At 37.6% G+C, this 15,259-nt stretch overlaps 1 protein-coding gene across 1 annotated transcript in view; it reads right to left on the bottom strand.

The window, feature by feature from the left end:
- Window positions 1-15,259, bottom strand: part of LOC132839188 (receptor tyrosine-protein kinase erbB-4-like) — an 88,948-nt gene that overhangs the window by 13,921 nt on the left and 59,768 nt on the right. The window contains exons 3-10 of the mRNA XM_060860022.1: window positions 14,510-14,696; window positions 11,443-11,577; window positions 8,158-8,223; window positions 6,319-6,437; window positions 5,168-5,309; window positions 4,236-4,349; window positions 3,478-3,589; window positions 2,104-2,177 (exon numbers count right to left, since the gene is read on the bottom strand). Of these exons, the coding sequence (XP_060716005.1) occupies window positions 2,104-2,177; window positions 3,478-3,589; window positions 4,236-4,349; window positions 5,168-5,309; window positions 6,319-6,437; window positions 8,158-8,223; window positions 11,443-11,577; window positions 14,510-14,696 (949 nt within the window). The remainder of the gene's footprint in view (window positions 1-2,103; window positions 2,178-3,477; window positions 3,590-4,235; window positions 4,350-5,167; window positions 5,310-6,318; window positions 6,438-8,157; window positions 8,224-11,442; window positions 11,578-14,509; window positions 14,697-15,259) is intronic.

Here is a 15,259-nt window from a genome sequence, read left to right as displayed (position 1 = left end):
TTACTGTGTTGGTACCTGGGATGTTGTATTCCAGCCGTATTCTCACGAATATAAATCTAAAAACTTTTAAAAAGTTCTTTTTTTTTATGTTTTGGTTTTTAATGAAAAAAATGGAGCTGACCAATCAGAGATGAGAATTCAACAATGCTAAGGCATGTTAACGTTAGCTACAAAGAAAAAAAAGCACAAATTAGTTTAACTGTTTACAGATTATTCAAACAAATCTCAAATACAGTCATTTGTTTACCGGTTAGAATTACGTATATTTGATTTCCGTCTCATTTCATCAATCTAAAGTTGCATCTTTAAGCTGGTTGAGAAACTAGGGTGTACTTTATTTATAGGAACTTTAATGGAACTTTTAATAGACTGAAAACGACAGTTTTCTACGAAGGGGGGCACGGTGGCTTAGTGGTTAGCACGTTTGCCTCACACCTCCAGGGTTAGGGGTTCGAGTCCCGCCTCCGCCTTGTGTGTGTGGAGTTTGCATGTTCTCCCCGTGCCTCGGGGGTTTCCTCCAGGTACTCCGGTTTCCTCCCCCGGTCCAAAGACATGCATGGTAGGTTGATTGGCATCTCTGGAAAATTGTCCGTAGTGTGTGATTGTGTGAGTGAATGAGATTGTGTGTGTGTGTGTGTGCCCTGTGATGGGTTGGCACTCTGTCCAGGGTGTATCCTGCCTTGATGCCCGATGACGCCTGAGATAGGCACAGGCTCCCCGTGACCCGAGGTAGCTCAGATAAGCGGTAGAAGATGAATGAGAGAGTGAGTGAAAACGACAAAATATGAACGACTACAGTAAAAGTGAGATTGTAAAGAGTTTTAATATAAGCGCCTGAAATGATCAAAAGACAATGAAGGGTTTAAAAAAAAAAAAAGAAAAAAAAAAAAAAAGAAATGAAGTTTCCTATGAAGGAAGCACTTCACTTTATTAGCTGTTTGTTGTGCCTCTGTCTGGGGTTCGAAGTGACAGAAAGCTTTAATATGAGACGCACTTTATTGTTTTGAATGTTGCTACATTTAATCAAACCACGTCGCGCGACACTGTGCTCGATTTTCCGGACGCTTCCATAACCATCGATTATTACGTCGCTCTCTCTCTCTTTTCTGTTTTGTTTTTTTTCTTTCCCTCACTCTCCAGACTGCAATACATCTGAAATTCTGGCTGCTAAAGTTCTCACTGTCTCTCTTTAATGCACTCTGGTCACCCATTTCCTGTCATATTCAAAAGAAATCTCTTCTCTTCACCTATAAAACCCAGCACAGCAGCACCCAGGGTGTTCTACAGATCCAATCTGACTCTCTCTGAACTCACTCTACTCTCACAACACACAATTTGTGCGACTATTAAGTCACACAAAAGAATGTTTTCCGTTTTGGGTTGTGGTTTTCTCAACGGATTTATCTGCTGGTGACGTTTTATTGGTTTATTTTTGTTTTTTTTCCCCTAATATTTACTTTGGCTCATAAGTGCAAAAGATATTACCAAAAAAAGAAAAGAGCGAATTCAGAATCGCAACACAAAAACCAACAACACATTAAAAACGAAACAGAAGTACAACTTCATAACCAGAAAACAAGAAAAACAAACAAGGTTACATTCAGCAAATAAACAGCAAAACTAAGAAGACGACAACTAAAAAAAAACACAACAGTGAAACCAGCAACACTACAGTCAAAACAACAAAGAAAAAGCCAAAGCAACAAAACCTAAAACACAAGAAATTAAACACAACAAAACTAGAAATAAAACAAAAAAAACACAAAAGTGAAACCAACATTGCTACAGTGAATCTAAACACACAACAAAACTCTAAAAAAAAAAAAAAAAACAACCCCAAGGCAGAATAGACAACAGAAACACAAAACTGAAAACACAACGACTACAGCAACAAAACTACAACACAACTGAAAAACACAAGAAACCCCAAAAACACAACAGCAAAACAGCTAAACTAAAATCACCACAGTATATCAGAAACACAACAACAGAGAAATAAATACACAGCTACAATAAAAAAAAAAAAAATCACAATAAACACAAATTCAGAGACACATCAGCAAAACAACAAAACCTCTGAGATGAAATAGTTAACAAACTCACCTGTGATTTCTCGGACAGTGCGGAAGACGTTCAGACGCTCGGGATCCAGAGCTGCGATACCGTGGTACATGTCTCTGGAATGAACAAATGGTCATTTGTGTGAGATTTTCACACGAATTTACTGAAAACTAACGAACACAACGATGCATCGTTATAAAATCTAATTATGTCGCTTTGTAGAAGCCAACATTCTGTTTTCCTATTTAAGCTTAGACAAAAATATATCAAGAGTAACTCCTCCTAGGGCTTTCGAGCCACATGGGCCAAATTCGGATATGTTGTAGATCCTGGTCTGAAGTTTGTTGCTATTACTTTTCTAAGCGATGCGAGTACCGGTACTTCTGGTACTGGGTCTCAAAGTGGCCTTTTTTCCCATAGACTCCCATTATAAAATTTGGAGATTTATAACTCGGCTACAACAAACTCGGCCAGCTCCTTTAGGGTGATACTCTGAAGAAACTTTTAAATTGGTGTACCGACTGGCCTTCCGGTTGTGCCACAGCCCCGCCCCCAAAATATGCAAAGTCAAAAAACTTTTTACAACATGGACATGTGACATATCAAAACACTCACAACAATGAGGTGAACTTCCTCATGTGTATTCTGATGATGTCACGTGACGTCACGTGATGCCATGTGAAAATCAAAAATTTGCACAACATGGACATGTGACATATCAAGACAAGAGTATTCGGATGACGTCGCATGCTTGTCTCCACTTGCCTCCAAATGTTTTGGCACCTTAGCTGTCTGTCAACTTGCCTTCAAACGTAACACTGATCCTTATGTCCACTCGCCTCCAAAAAACACTGGCCTTTGTGAATACTTGCTTTGTCAAAGCCAACATAAAAGTTTGTCATGACGAAATGACAAATCTAGTTACAAATCTAGTTATAAATGGATTTATACAGTAATATAGAAATGTGAATGTAGAAATCTTTGATTTGAGCCATAACAGGTCTGTGTGTTTTTATTGCAAAACCAAAACCACAACAGTTAATCATAAACACAACAAATCACAAACACAACAGCAAACAAAAACACATGACAAATCAAACACAACAACAAATATCAAATACATGAGAAGTTGCCATCATTAAAACTTTGAAGATTTAATTTTAATTAAAAGATTTTATGTAGAAATCTGAACTTATTGCATCCCATAAGATTTTTTTTTCACTTCGTTGTGTCGCTCTGATAAATAAATTAATTAATTAAATTAAGCTAATAATTAAGCAATAGTGTGAATTTCGGGAATTAAACAATTGTTTCTGAAGCTGTGTGTATTAAAAAATAATAAGAAAGAAAGAAAAAGAAAAAAGAAAGACCTTTCAGAAGGTTCAGGGGGGAAAAAAGTAGAGAAAAATTTCTAACCCTTTAATTCCAGTCACGAGGAAAATCAGGTTGCCGTTGATTTTGGTGCAGTTGATGAACTTGTCGATGTTGCTGGAGTCGACGGTCTGCGCCGTGTGTAAACTTCCTGTCCCTATTCCGTCACACACTCAAATACACACACACAACACTTAAAAACACACTTCCAGGCTGATCAGCACGAGAAAATAATTAGTTAAGTAAAGAATTAAAATGGCGTATTGATCACATTGTATTTTTCTGATTTTGTTCTAGATTTTTCTTTTCCATTTTGATCACTCAATATCCAATGATGTTATCGTTTCTATAGTAACAACTTGAAAAAGGGACTTGGTGTATGGTGGATGTACAAGAAAACAGTTTGAAAAAATGAATTTGAAAACTTAATTATTTTTATTTCTAATTGTTTGAAACATTTTTAAATAAATGTATGAATAAACAAACTAACTAACAAAAGTACAAAGAACAAACAAATTAATGAATTAAAAAACTATTAAAAATAATAGCGCAAACAAGCATAGAAAGAAGAAAAAGAAATACAATTTAATTAATTTAATAAAATGAAAAAAAGAAAGAAAAAAGTAACAAATAAAATAGATCAATGAAAAAATGAACAAACAAACAAACAAACTAACTAACAACCTACAGAAGGTCTATAATCACTGGTTGTGTGTTTTATGTACTGTAGTTTTCTGTAAGGCGATTATTTACCTCTAGCGCTGTTTTATTCCTTTAACTAAAGTCGTATAAGTTCTACACACCTTTAGGACAGATGTCCGTACAGGGGACACACATCCTGACGTGGTTCTCCTCCATCTCCATCTTGTTACTTGGACAAGCTCGAACACAGGAGCTGTGATCCACCACAAAGTTATCTGAAGGACAATTAAAGCACAAATCAGGTAAAGTGTGTTCTTATTGACTAAAGCAGAACACAATTTTACAAAACAATTCAAAACAGTTAAACCACAAACACAACAAAACATCAGAATAAAAAACACAACAAATCAAAACACAAAGAATACAGAAAACCGAAAACACAACAAATGAAAACAACTAAATCATAAACACAAAAGTAAATATAAAAAAAAAAAAAAAAAAAAAAAAAAAACAATAAACCCCCACGATCCGACTAAGTAAATGGACGACTGAACAAATATACACACAAATAATACATCAATTATAAGAGTAATAAAGATAAGAACATGCAAATAAATCAATAAAGACAAACAAATTAAAAAAAAAAAAAAAAAATTTCAGTAAAATAAATAATATCAAGAGGTTTAATATAAATAAAAAAGAACATGGGCAATTAATCAACAAACAAATAAACAAACAAAAAGCTTCATTAAATACCAAACATGAACAAACAGACACAATAAAGGAATAAATAATAAAACTAGAAAATACAAAAGAAAACAAAAGAAATCTAGAAACAAAGTAATAAGAATAGCCAAACAAGTGAAAAATAAAGCTAATAAATAATACATGTAACATAATAAAAAAATAAATACATGAATAAACAATGGAGCAATATTTTATATAAAAATTCAGCAAATAAAAAAACAAAGATACAATTAAAAATGTGTGTATGTTTTAAATGAACGAACAAACAAAAGAATAAACAAACGAACGAGTGTGAATCACTCTCAAACACAGTGGGTTTATAAACGTAAAACCCGGTGACACTCACATGGACATTTCTTGACGCAGAACGCTCCGTACGTGTATTTGGCGTTCGGATTGTGTTCGAGCTGGAAAGTGGTGGAGTTGTAGATGAAAGGTTGAGGACACTGAGTCACACAAGCGCCGCTGTCGTTAAAGTTCGTACAGGCCTGCAAAATGATTGGCTCTGATTAATGCTAATTATGTAGTTTGTTGTTGTTTTGTTGAGTTTTAGCAAGACAATCGTCAGCTAACAACTTGCCTGCAGATAGCTAAAGTATTATGGGAGATCTAAAAAAAATATATAAATAGATATGTAAATAAATGCATATTTTTTATCTTAAATGTAAAACTTTGCATTATATAAGCAAGAGATTTTTTAGAAGCAAATTTCATAATTTTTAAAACAGCACAAATTTATCACAATAGTTTTACCACAATAAGAACCGAAAATATTCGTCCCTCGGAAGTGAGCGGATTATAGAATAGCACTTGATCCAGTGCATTTTTTTTTTAAATAAGGTACTTAAAAATAATGTGGAAGCCACAAGATTTCTAAAGCTTGCGTATTTGTTTTTGTTTGTTTGTTATTTGTTTTTATATTTGTTTTTAATACATATTTTATTTTTATTATACATTCTAAAAATTTTTAAAAAACAAAATCAATATTTACTCTGTAAATGCTGTTAATTAACAAACTAAATATGTTCATTAAAAATAAATGTTTGTTTGTTTTAATATGAACAAACAAAATTATTATTATTTTTTTTTTACTATTGTCTATAGAGTGCTAAAAGCAAGCACCGGTTATTTATTTGTTTGTTTCTTTGTTTGTTCCATTATTGTTAAGTATTTGTTTAATAAAAAAACAATAATATTTTTATAAGATTTGTTTTTTTTACGTATTTATTCTATATCATTCATTTATTTATTTAATTTACCATTTATAAAGAATGTAGGAAAAATGTAATATAAAATGAATGTATTTGTTTGTTAGTTTGTTTGTACAATCTGTACTGTCAAATAACATGATTACAGAAACAAAACAACCAAACTAAGAAATAAATAAATATTGTTTGCTTGCGCTTGTTTGTTTAGTTTAGTCAGCATCGTAGCTCTGGTGCAGTAACGCTGTACAGCGATGTGTTATATTATTAGTGTAAAAGAAAGAGGACTTACGAAGCAGTCGGTGTGTTTGGGTCCTAAACAGCCTCCAGCACACTCGCGGTGGCAGCAGTCACTGAGGTACGGACTGAAACAGCGACTGTCACACTGATCAGCACACACCGTCTTTGTTACTGACAAACACACACAAACACACACACAGTCTTTGTTACTAATACACACCTCTCACTGAAGATTCTGTTTATTTCTGAGACAAACGTTCCATAGCTACTCGTTTCTAGTAACATTTTGCTTTAGCTACATCACGGCTACGTAACCCGTTTGTGACAAACGTTATAAACATTAGGTGTAGTGTTTTGGTTGTTTTTAATTCCTGACTTAAGCCTTGGCCGTAGCGAAAAAGCTGTCAATCCAGAATGGCTTGTTTGTGATTGGATACGGCTCCTGTCATTCATTTTATGAAGTCCCGTACATATCCTGGGTTGAAGCTTAGTGAACATGACCAAGAATCATTCAAATATAACGAAAAAGAAAAAGACTAATTCTAGCTAAGGCACCTTTACCTCGAGATATATTTTATCTTTAGATTTACTCCACCATGTGATGTATAAAACTCCCTGCAATTACTGTAACTGTTTAAATACAGTCTGTCAGCCACATCAATATGTTTGTGGATCTGGAACCTTCTCTCGACCTGAACTTGGCAAGTCCCTCTGTAATTATCGCCCATGATGTGATCCACACCTCCAATAGAGTTATCGGTAGAACAGAGACACTGATTAGAAAAGCTGCAGGAGTCAGGAGGAGGCAACGTGTAGGAGGAGAAGGCAACGAGGGATGCGAGGAACTTGTCGTGAATTTTTTCAAAAGAGCTGCCAAGCGATCAGGCATTTTGCTCTGTGCTCTCCATTCGATGGTTATTATACAGCCCTGGGGTTCATGATGAATGTGTCTGACATAACCGGTTTATGTTTTTCCCCTTTAATGTAGATCTTTCTCACAGCTCAGAGAAAGAGTTTTACCAAATAAAATCTCTGACAAGATTTTAATAAGTCCTTTAATAGAGCATAACATGGCTGTCAAAGGCGTCCTTAGCTTTCAAAAACGTCCAAATGTTGATTACTTGAGCGAGGAAAGTTTCACACTTCTGAAGTGGCCAAAATTTTCTGCCTTTAACCTGAGTTTAAACTGCAAAAAAAATTCGCTCTTAAATATTACACAATATTACAAAATAGGCTTCCACACTCATGAGCCGCTTATAGAATAACACTTGATCCAACATAATATCATATTACAGTATACTACATTTGGCATATTTTTTTATTCTTATAGCAAATTCTCATGTAATAATTATAAATAAAATGACAAATTTAATTTATTAAAAATTATACGCACAGTTGTAGGGACATGTCGCATGTCGTATCCCATTCCTTAACCTATAACAAACACTAAATTTGAACCATAATGACTGTATATAATAAATAAATAAAAATTGATGAGTACTCAGGGGGGCACGGTGGCTTAGTGGTTAGCACGTTCGCCTCACACCTCCAGGGTTGGGGGTTCGATTCCCGCCTCCGCCTTGTGTGTGTGGAGTTTGCATGTTCTCCCCGTGCCTTGGGGGTTTCCTCCGGGTACTCCGGTTTCCTCCCCGGTCCAAAGACATGCATGGTAGGTTGATTGGCATCTCTGGAAAATTGTCCGTAGTGTGTGAGTGTGTGATTGTGTGAGTGAATGAGTGTGTGTGCCCTGCGATGGGTTGGCACTCCGTCCAGGGTGTATCCTGCCTCGATGCCCGATGATGCCTGAGATAGGCACAGGCTCCCCGTGACTTGACGTAGTTCGGATAAGCGGTAGAAAATGAGTGAGTGAGTGAGAGTGATGAGTACTCACAGATTTGGCACTGATCCTCATGAGGACCCCAGCATCGTCCGTTACAATGTCGATGGCAGCGTCTGCCTGTGGAGAAAAGTCATGGACAACAACATCATGAAAGAAATACATCACAAAAAAATGGGAGGTTAACATTTGTAGAAGGAGTCTCCAGTGTCAGAATGCTAAGGTTGCTTTATTGAGAGACCGCAAAGCATATACGGTAAAAATAACATGCTGATTGTTTTAATAGGTATTTCAAGCTCTTAGTCAGTGCTGTGTATGTGTGTGTGTGCGCGCACAACCCTTGACAAAACAGAGTCTGTTAAAAATAATTACACTTCACTAAAGACCTACTTTAAATGTGCTTCGTAATTACTAGGCAGTCGATTACATACAAATGGCAGCGTAATTAGGGGAGAAAAACCGTCGAAATTAATTTAGTGTGAAAACAGTGTCAAGTACCATTTAACACCTATACACGGGGCTTATTAAAAACTGTAACTGTAAATATTACACAGGAAGTGCTGAATATCATTTTATGTCTTAGCCTCATTAACTAATGAGAGGAGCCTTTAATACAGTTTCAGACCAACGCTAATCTCTGCTACTGCTTATGTTTCCTTCCACTTTGTTGTAAAGGGGAATTTCTGTCAAAGGGAATTTTGGTTCCAAATGGTTCTGCCAAATGGTTCCTTGGGATTCTACATAGAATGTTTCAGGTTATGGATGTTAACCGGTTACATGAGAAACCGGCGTCTAGGGATCATGTGGAAACATGCAAATTCTACAGGAAACGGGAGTTCAGGTGATGTAGAGGAGTGCATCAGCAAGACCATAAAACAGACATCTACATCACAGACTCCCCAGATTCTATTTGCCTGCAAGTTGACTTTTTGGGCATGCCCGAGGTGTGGCTAAGTGAATCAGGGTCTTACTGTACATTATTTCTCAGGGAACCGGGACATATGTTACCTGAGATGTTTCCTTTCATGGAAACTCAATGCTGCATCTTGGCATTGATGGTACGAGAACATCAATAGCAATACCACCATGCTCAAAAAGAATGCACTGGCACAGACAAATGTTGTGCGCAGACAGGACCAGTAAATCCGGAAAGACCTGGGATCTTGGGTTTGGGTCCATGTCCTAACTGTAAAAACCCGATGAATGTGTGTGGAGAGAACCAGGCTGCAACAGCAAAAACATCATGCAAGGGTTCAAGTTGACTAGAGCCATGAAGCATGCTACAATCAGAATGGAGTGGGCCTTGACTCCTAGAAGTGAAGTCATTATGCATGCCTTTTGGGACAGCATGAGAACAACCCAATGATTGACAACATTAACTTAGTTGTGACCACCAAAGCAGACCCAAAGATGAGAGGATTTAGACCACTGGCCAGAAAAGTGGAAGCAGATCTTGAACAGTGTAGTTGAAGCCTTTCTAGCTCTGGAGATTCATGAGGTGGAGGAAAGAAGGCTTGCCAGATGATAGCCTGGCCAGTCATAGAAGGCACCATCCGGTCTGGGGTACAGAATAACCTCAACCATTGCAGAAGCAAATTTTAAGCAGTAAGAGTCCTGAAGGCCTGAAGTTAAAGCTAGTCAAACAGCCGATGGTAGAGTCAGTAAGATTAAGGGCTCAAAAGAAGCCTCAGATAATTTTCCCAGGACCACTAAAAGGGGCTCCACAAGCAGCCACACTGGTCTTCTGCTTCTCTATTTGGGTGCTAGTTCCTGGCTGGAAATGGCTGGTAGAAAGCAGTGGCTCCTGGATGTGGTGAGGGATCAGCAGTTTGAACGCTGCTGAATGCCACTTAGCTATCTGATCCTGTGTTAACACCGTCAAATGAACACTAAAAAACAATCCACACTGAACAGACAAATCGCGTACAGTAGACGCCCTTTTATGGTCTTGTTGACGTGACCTGACCGCACAGTCACGTGTTTATGTATGACAAAACTGAAATGATAGAAACACTCCAGTATTTTGGGTTCCATAAGTGAACCAAGTATTAGGTTTTGTATACTGAACCATTCCTTTTAAGAGTGCAGGTAGGAACTAAAGGTTGCAAGTGGAGGGACTGAAGAAACGTTGGACATCATGCACCAGGCAGCATAAGATAATTCCTAAAGAATTTTTTTAAGAATTTGTCGCTCCCATACCTAATTTGCATATTTGGAATTTGGACATAGTTCAGTTGCTTAATCACTCACAATCACGATGGAAGACTGTATAAAGATATGATATACAAAAAATATATATCGTCGCTGTCGGGCGGAAACCTCGTATGTCCAAATTTGGTCAATTTCATATTTTTTCACATATCGATGCTATTGGTCAGTCCCCACGTGGGTCTGTTATTTTTACAAGTTATTAACCAATCTAAAGTCTTGAAAATAGCTTGAACGCAAATCTCATAACTCCATTGGACACTTCAACTGTCCACCTCTTCCTCACTCCGCAGGAGAGCTTCACGGCATATTTCTCCTCAAGAAGAGTCGCAACGAATCAACACGTCTTCTGAGGTAAATGTCTTCAAAACACTGGGCTCAAAGAAAAAAAAATCTTGACCCCCGCTAGTTCTGGTGCTCGTCTGAGGACAGGAATTTAGCGCAAGACAATCCACTGCAACGCGGACTAAACCCTGTGCACTGCAGATAAGGTACGGCGTTTTTTTAATTTCCTGAAAAATAACGGTTTTGGAGATACGAGGATTCCGCCTGACAGCGACGATTATATATATATATATATATATATATATATATATATATATATATATATATATATATATATATATGATCTGTTCCAGAGCTGCTCTGTGAAATGAAGTAACAATAAACCACCTCAATTACAGAATATGTTTTGTACTTCCAGGTATCTTGAATTTAACGAAAAGATCTAACATTGTCATGGGCCCCCAGAGGCCGTAACTAATCCTCACAGATCACCAAAAAATCTCAGCTCCATTATTACATCAATTCCAGATATACCAGATTGCCAATATTCTTTTCACACCTTACTTCTCAGAAGTTCACCATATCTTACCACCCTGGTTCAAACCTAATGCTTTTCTTCTAGTTCCTGAGATCTACACAATAGTTCCTTTTACACAAAGAACCCATGAGGTCATTGTAGTGAAGAGACTCATCACATTAATCATAGCTCCAAAAGGATTCATCTCCATTTTCATGAATAATCATTCACTGATTCACATTTCACATAATTTCTAATATTTCTCATTAATAAGAACGAATCAGTGTCTTCATACAGATACAGTATGAGGTGTGCGATATTTTACTCACATAAATAGCCACTGTTGTTGGATGGCACCACCAGAAGCTCAGCGTGAGGGTTCCTCATGATGTCCTGCCAGTGGATGGTGTCTGTGTGGCACAGGAACTTATTCTGATCCACATAAACGCCACCATTCAGGATCTCTGACGGGACATACGTGTTAAAAACAATATCGATGGATGAGAATTTGTGATTCAGTTAAATCTCCTAAATGGATAAAAAACAAGATTTGACAGTAAAGATGTTTTGTATAATGTATTGCAAACCAGTGATGAAAACTGTCCATTTTTCCGAAATCTGGCTTCAAAACTGTCCAAACATACAACTTAATGGTCAGTAGGACCCACTAGCATAGTATGTGCTAGTGCTAGCATAGTATGTGCTAGTGCTAGCATAGTATGTGCTAGTGCTAGCATAGTATGTGCTAGTGCTAGCATAGTATGTGCTAGTGCTAGCATAGTATGTGCTAGTGCTAGCATAGTATGTGCTAGTGCTAGCATAGTATGTGATAGTGCTAGCATCGTATGCAGATATAACCATAGCATTTACTACCACATTTGTTAATGTTAAGATGGCAATAAATGTACAGTAACTGAATGGATCATAATTATGGCAAATATAGCACTTTAGTTTCTAATCAGCAGTAAAGGAGTTCAAGACCCACCGATATACACATGATGAATGTGCAACCACTTCGTAAGGCCAGCGAGCTAAACTAATATTTATGCACGAAAGATTTGTTGTATCATATCAACAACTTATTAGGAGATTCAGGAAGAGTGCATCGGCTTGGCTGTTGGAGACTCATTAACATTTAAGTAGAAGTCAAGGCTGAATTATTTAAAAATGAATTAATGAACTCAACACCATGCATATGAATGAGTTTTCGCTAAATCACAGAGTCAAAAATGAGAAAAAGAGGACACTTATTTAAAAAAAAAGTGATTCTACTTAAAGGCAAGACTCTTTCTGCCATATACATGTATTTATGAGTGTAATATTACACTGTGCTGAAACTGATAAATGGATGGATGGCTCAATGGGTGGATTGATTGGAGGATAGATCAATAGGATGATTGATGGATCCATGGGAGAACGGACAATTGATTGGATCGAGCATTCAGTCAATGTAAGGATATCTGATGTGTGGCTAGATGGATAGAAGCATTGAGGGCTTGGTGAAAGGATGGACAGTTGGATCAATGGTATCTATGAAGAGATGGATGGATGATGGATGGATGGATGTACTGTATGCATCAGTGTTGGTATGTTAGTATGTATGTATGTATGTACTGTAGGAATGGAGAGATGGATGGATGGATAATTAGATGAAACTATAGATTTGTGTATGCATTATCTGGAAGAATAGATAATGAAAGTACTGTATGTTTGTGTGCATGTATGTAGAAATGAACAGGATTATGTATGGATAGACCTACAGTACATGTGGATGGATGGATGAATGGATGGATCGATGGATGGATGGATGGAAGGATGGATGGCTTGATGAATGAATGAATGGATAGTTGTATGGAACTATATATTTGTGTATGCATTGATGAATAGATGGAAGTACTGTATGTATGTGTGAATGTATGTAGGAATGGACAAGATTATTAATGGATGGATGAGTGGAAGAATGGACAGACAGATTGACATACAGATTGTAGTATGGATGGATGGATGGATGGATGGATGGATGGGTGGGTGGTTGTATGGTTGGACATGCTGCATAACAGAACTCATTTATATATTCAGATATACTGAAATGTACATTCTAAGGTGTATTGTTGAAATACTGTATTTAAAAAGAGACTTCTTACCTCATATTCCAGTATTATTTAGTAGAAGGTCATTTATTTTCAGGATAAATTAAAGTGCATATTGTAGGTGGCATAGAGGTAATGTACCAATTCATTTTCCCCTAGCTTACCTTCAAGAAAGCAGTGAAGAAGAACCGGCACACGTTTAGCCCCATATGCTTTTTGGGCCTAATGTCCCATGTGTCGGTGTGCTTTGAGGAAATAAATGGTTGTCTTTCAGTCATTCATTTGACAGCTCGTTTATGGGGATATTGCACACTTTATGGAATTTGCCCGAGCTCATCGATCACGCTGACAGCAAAAGCTGCTCTTTGGGCTTTTTTTTCTTTTTGTTGAAAAGACAACAAGTAACACGGACACCAGAAATAAGCAGGTTTAGGGTATAAGTCTCAGCTACTTGTCTAAAAAATGTGCAGGTTGAGTAAAGAGATTCTTGTGTACTTTATATAACACTGGTGTCTTCGTTGCTGGATGGATGGAAAGATGGATGGATAGGTAGGTGGATGGATAGACGGATAGGAGCATTGATGGGAGGATGGCTTTGACCGATGAATAGATACACAGGATCATGAATGGATAGGAGACTGGATAGATGGATGGATGGATGGATAAATGGATGGATTAAAATGTGTGGGTTAATGTAGGAGACTCCTGTATACTTCACTTCTCACATTCATTATATTTAATTGCCTTTCATTTTATTTTGTCTTCTTAGTGCAGTGTTGTTTGGAAATCATAGACTCAGTAGATACATCCTGGTGGGCTCCTTAAGAGTTCTTTGGAGAGTGACAGGTTCTTAACTCGGACTGTGTTGGAAACAGTGTTCTACCATGTTGAAAAATTGTGAAATTCTACCATATAATTTCCAGTAACTGAAAGACTTTGGATTGTAAATTGCAAAAGTTAGAAACAACGGCTGATTTAGATGAAAGACAAAATTCGTAACTGCATCGCTATGTTCGGGATTCTCAAGGTACTGCAGCTCACGAAACGTTCCATTAGAGCTAACAATTTATGTGGTAACAGTCTACTGCTTACTGCTCTACTGCGAAGTGTGTTCACCAAATCATTTGTTAACTGATGAATAATTGTAAGTGATTGAGAAATATATGACTTCTTGTCAGATCTTTCATGTGAAAAGTAAAATCACTGATTTAAATGATTAAATGCTAAAATACATTCTGTATTAGCCAAAGATAAACATTCCCAATTGGAATATTTTCAATATGGAATATCAAAAACTAAAGAGTACCGGTGAGGTTGTTGAAGCCGAGTTGGCGTAGACCAAAGTGTTCATCTCTTCTGTAGTTGAGGAAGATGGCCAGGGCGTAACGACCTTCGTACAGTTTGGCCCCACGGATGATGCGCAGGTTCTCCAGAGGCAGATAGTCAAACTGGTTCAGAGCCACCAGGACGTAACCCGTCACCTCGCGGATCGACTGCGTAAACACACACAGGAACAGTTAGGACTGGAAATGCCAGATGGAGTCAGTAAGTATTCACTCTCACTAACTCACTCACTCATTTTCTACCGCTTATCCAAACTACCTCGGGTCACGGGGAGCCTGTGCCTATCTCAGGTGTCATCGGGCATCAAGGCAGGATACACCCTGGACGGAGTGCCAACCCATCACAGGGCACACACACACTCTCATTCACTCACACAATCACACACTACGGACAGTTTTCCAGAGATGCCAGTCAACCTACCATGCATGTCTTTGGACCGGGGAGGAAACCGGAGTACCCGGAGGAAACCCCCGAGGCACGAGGAGAACATGCAAACTCCACACACACAAGGCGGAGGCAGGAATCGAACCCCCAACCCTGGAGGTGTGAGGCAAATGTGCTAACCACTAAGCCACCGTGCCCCCCCCAGTAAGTATTCAGTGTCAGGGATTTATACTTATACATTGTTCTATAATTAATATAAAATCCTTTAGTGTTAACCCCGCTGCATCACGGATTATTTTCAGAGAACAGGTACTAATTATATGCATTA

This window comes from Tachysurus vachellii, chromosome 24 (assembly GCF_030014155.1).
Source record: "Tachysurus vachellii isolate PV-2020 chromosome 24, HZAU_Pvac_v1, whole genome shotgun sequence".
In the NCBI taxonomy this organism is placed as follows: Eukaryota; Metazoa; Chordata; class Actinopteri; order Siluriformes; family Bagridae; genus Tachysurus; species Tachysurus vachellii.
This window is presented reverse-complemented; position numbering and strand designations above follow the sequence as displayed.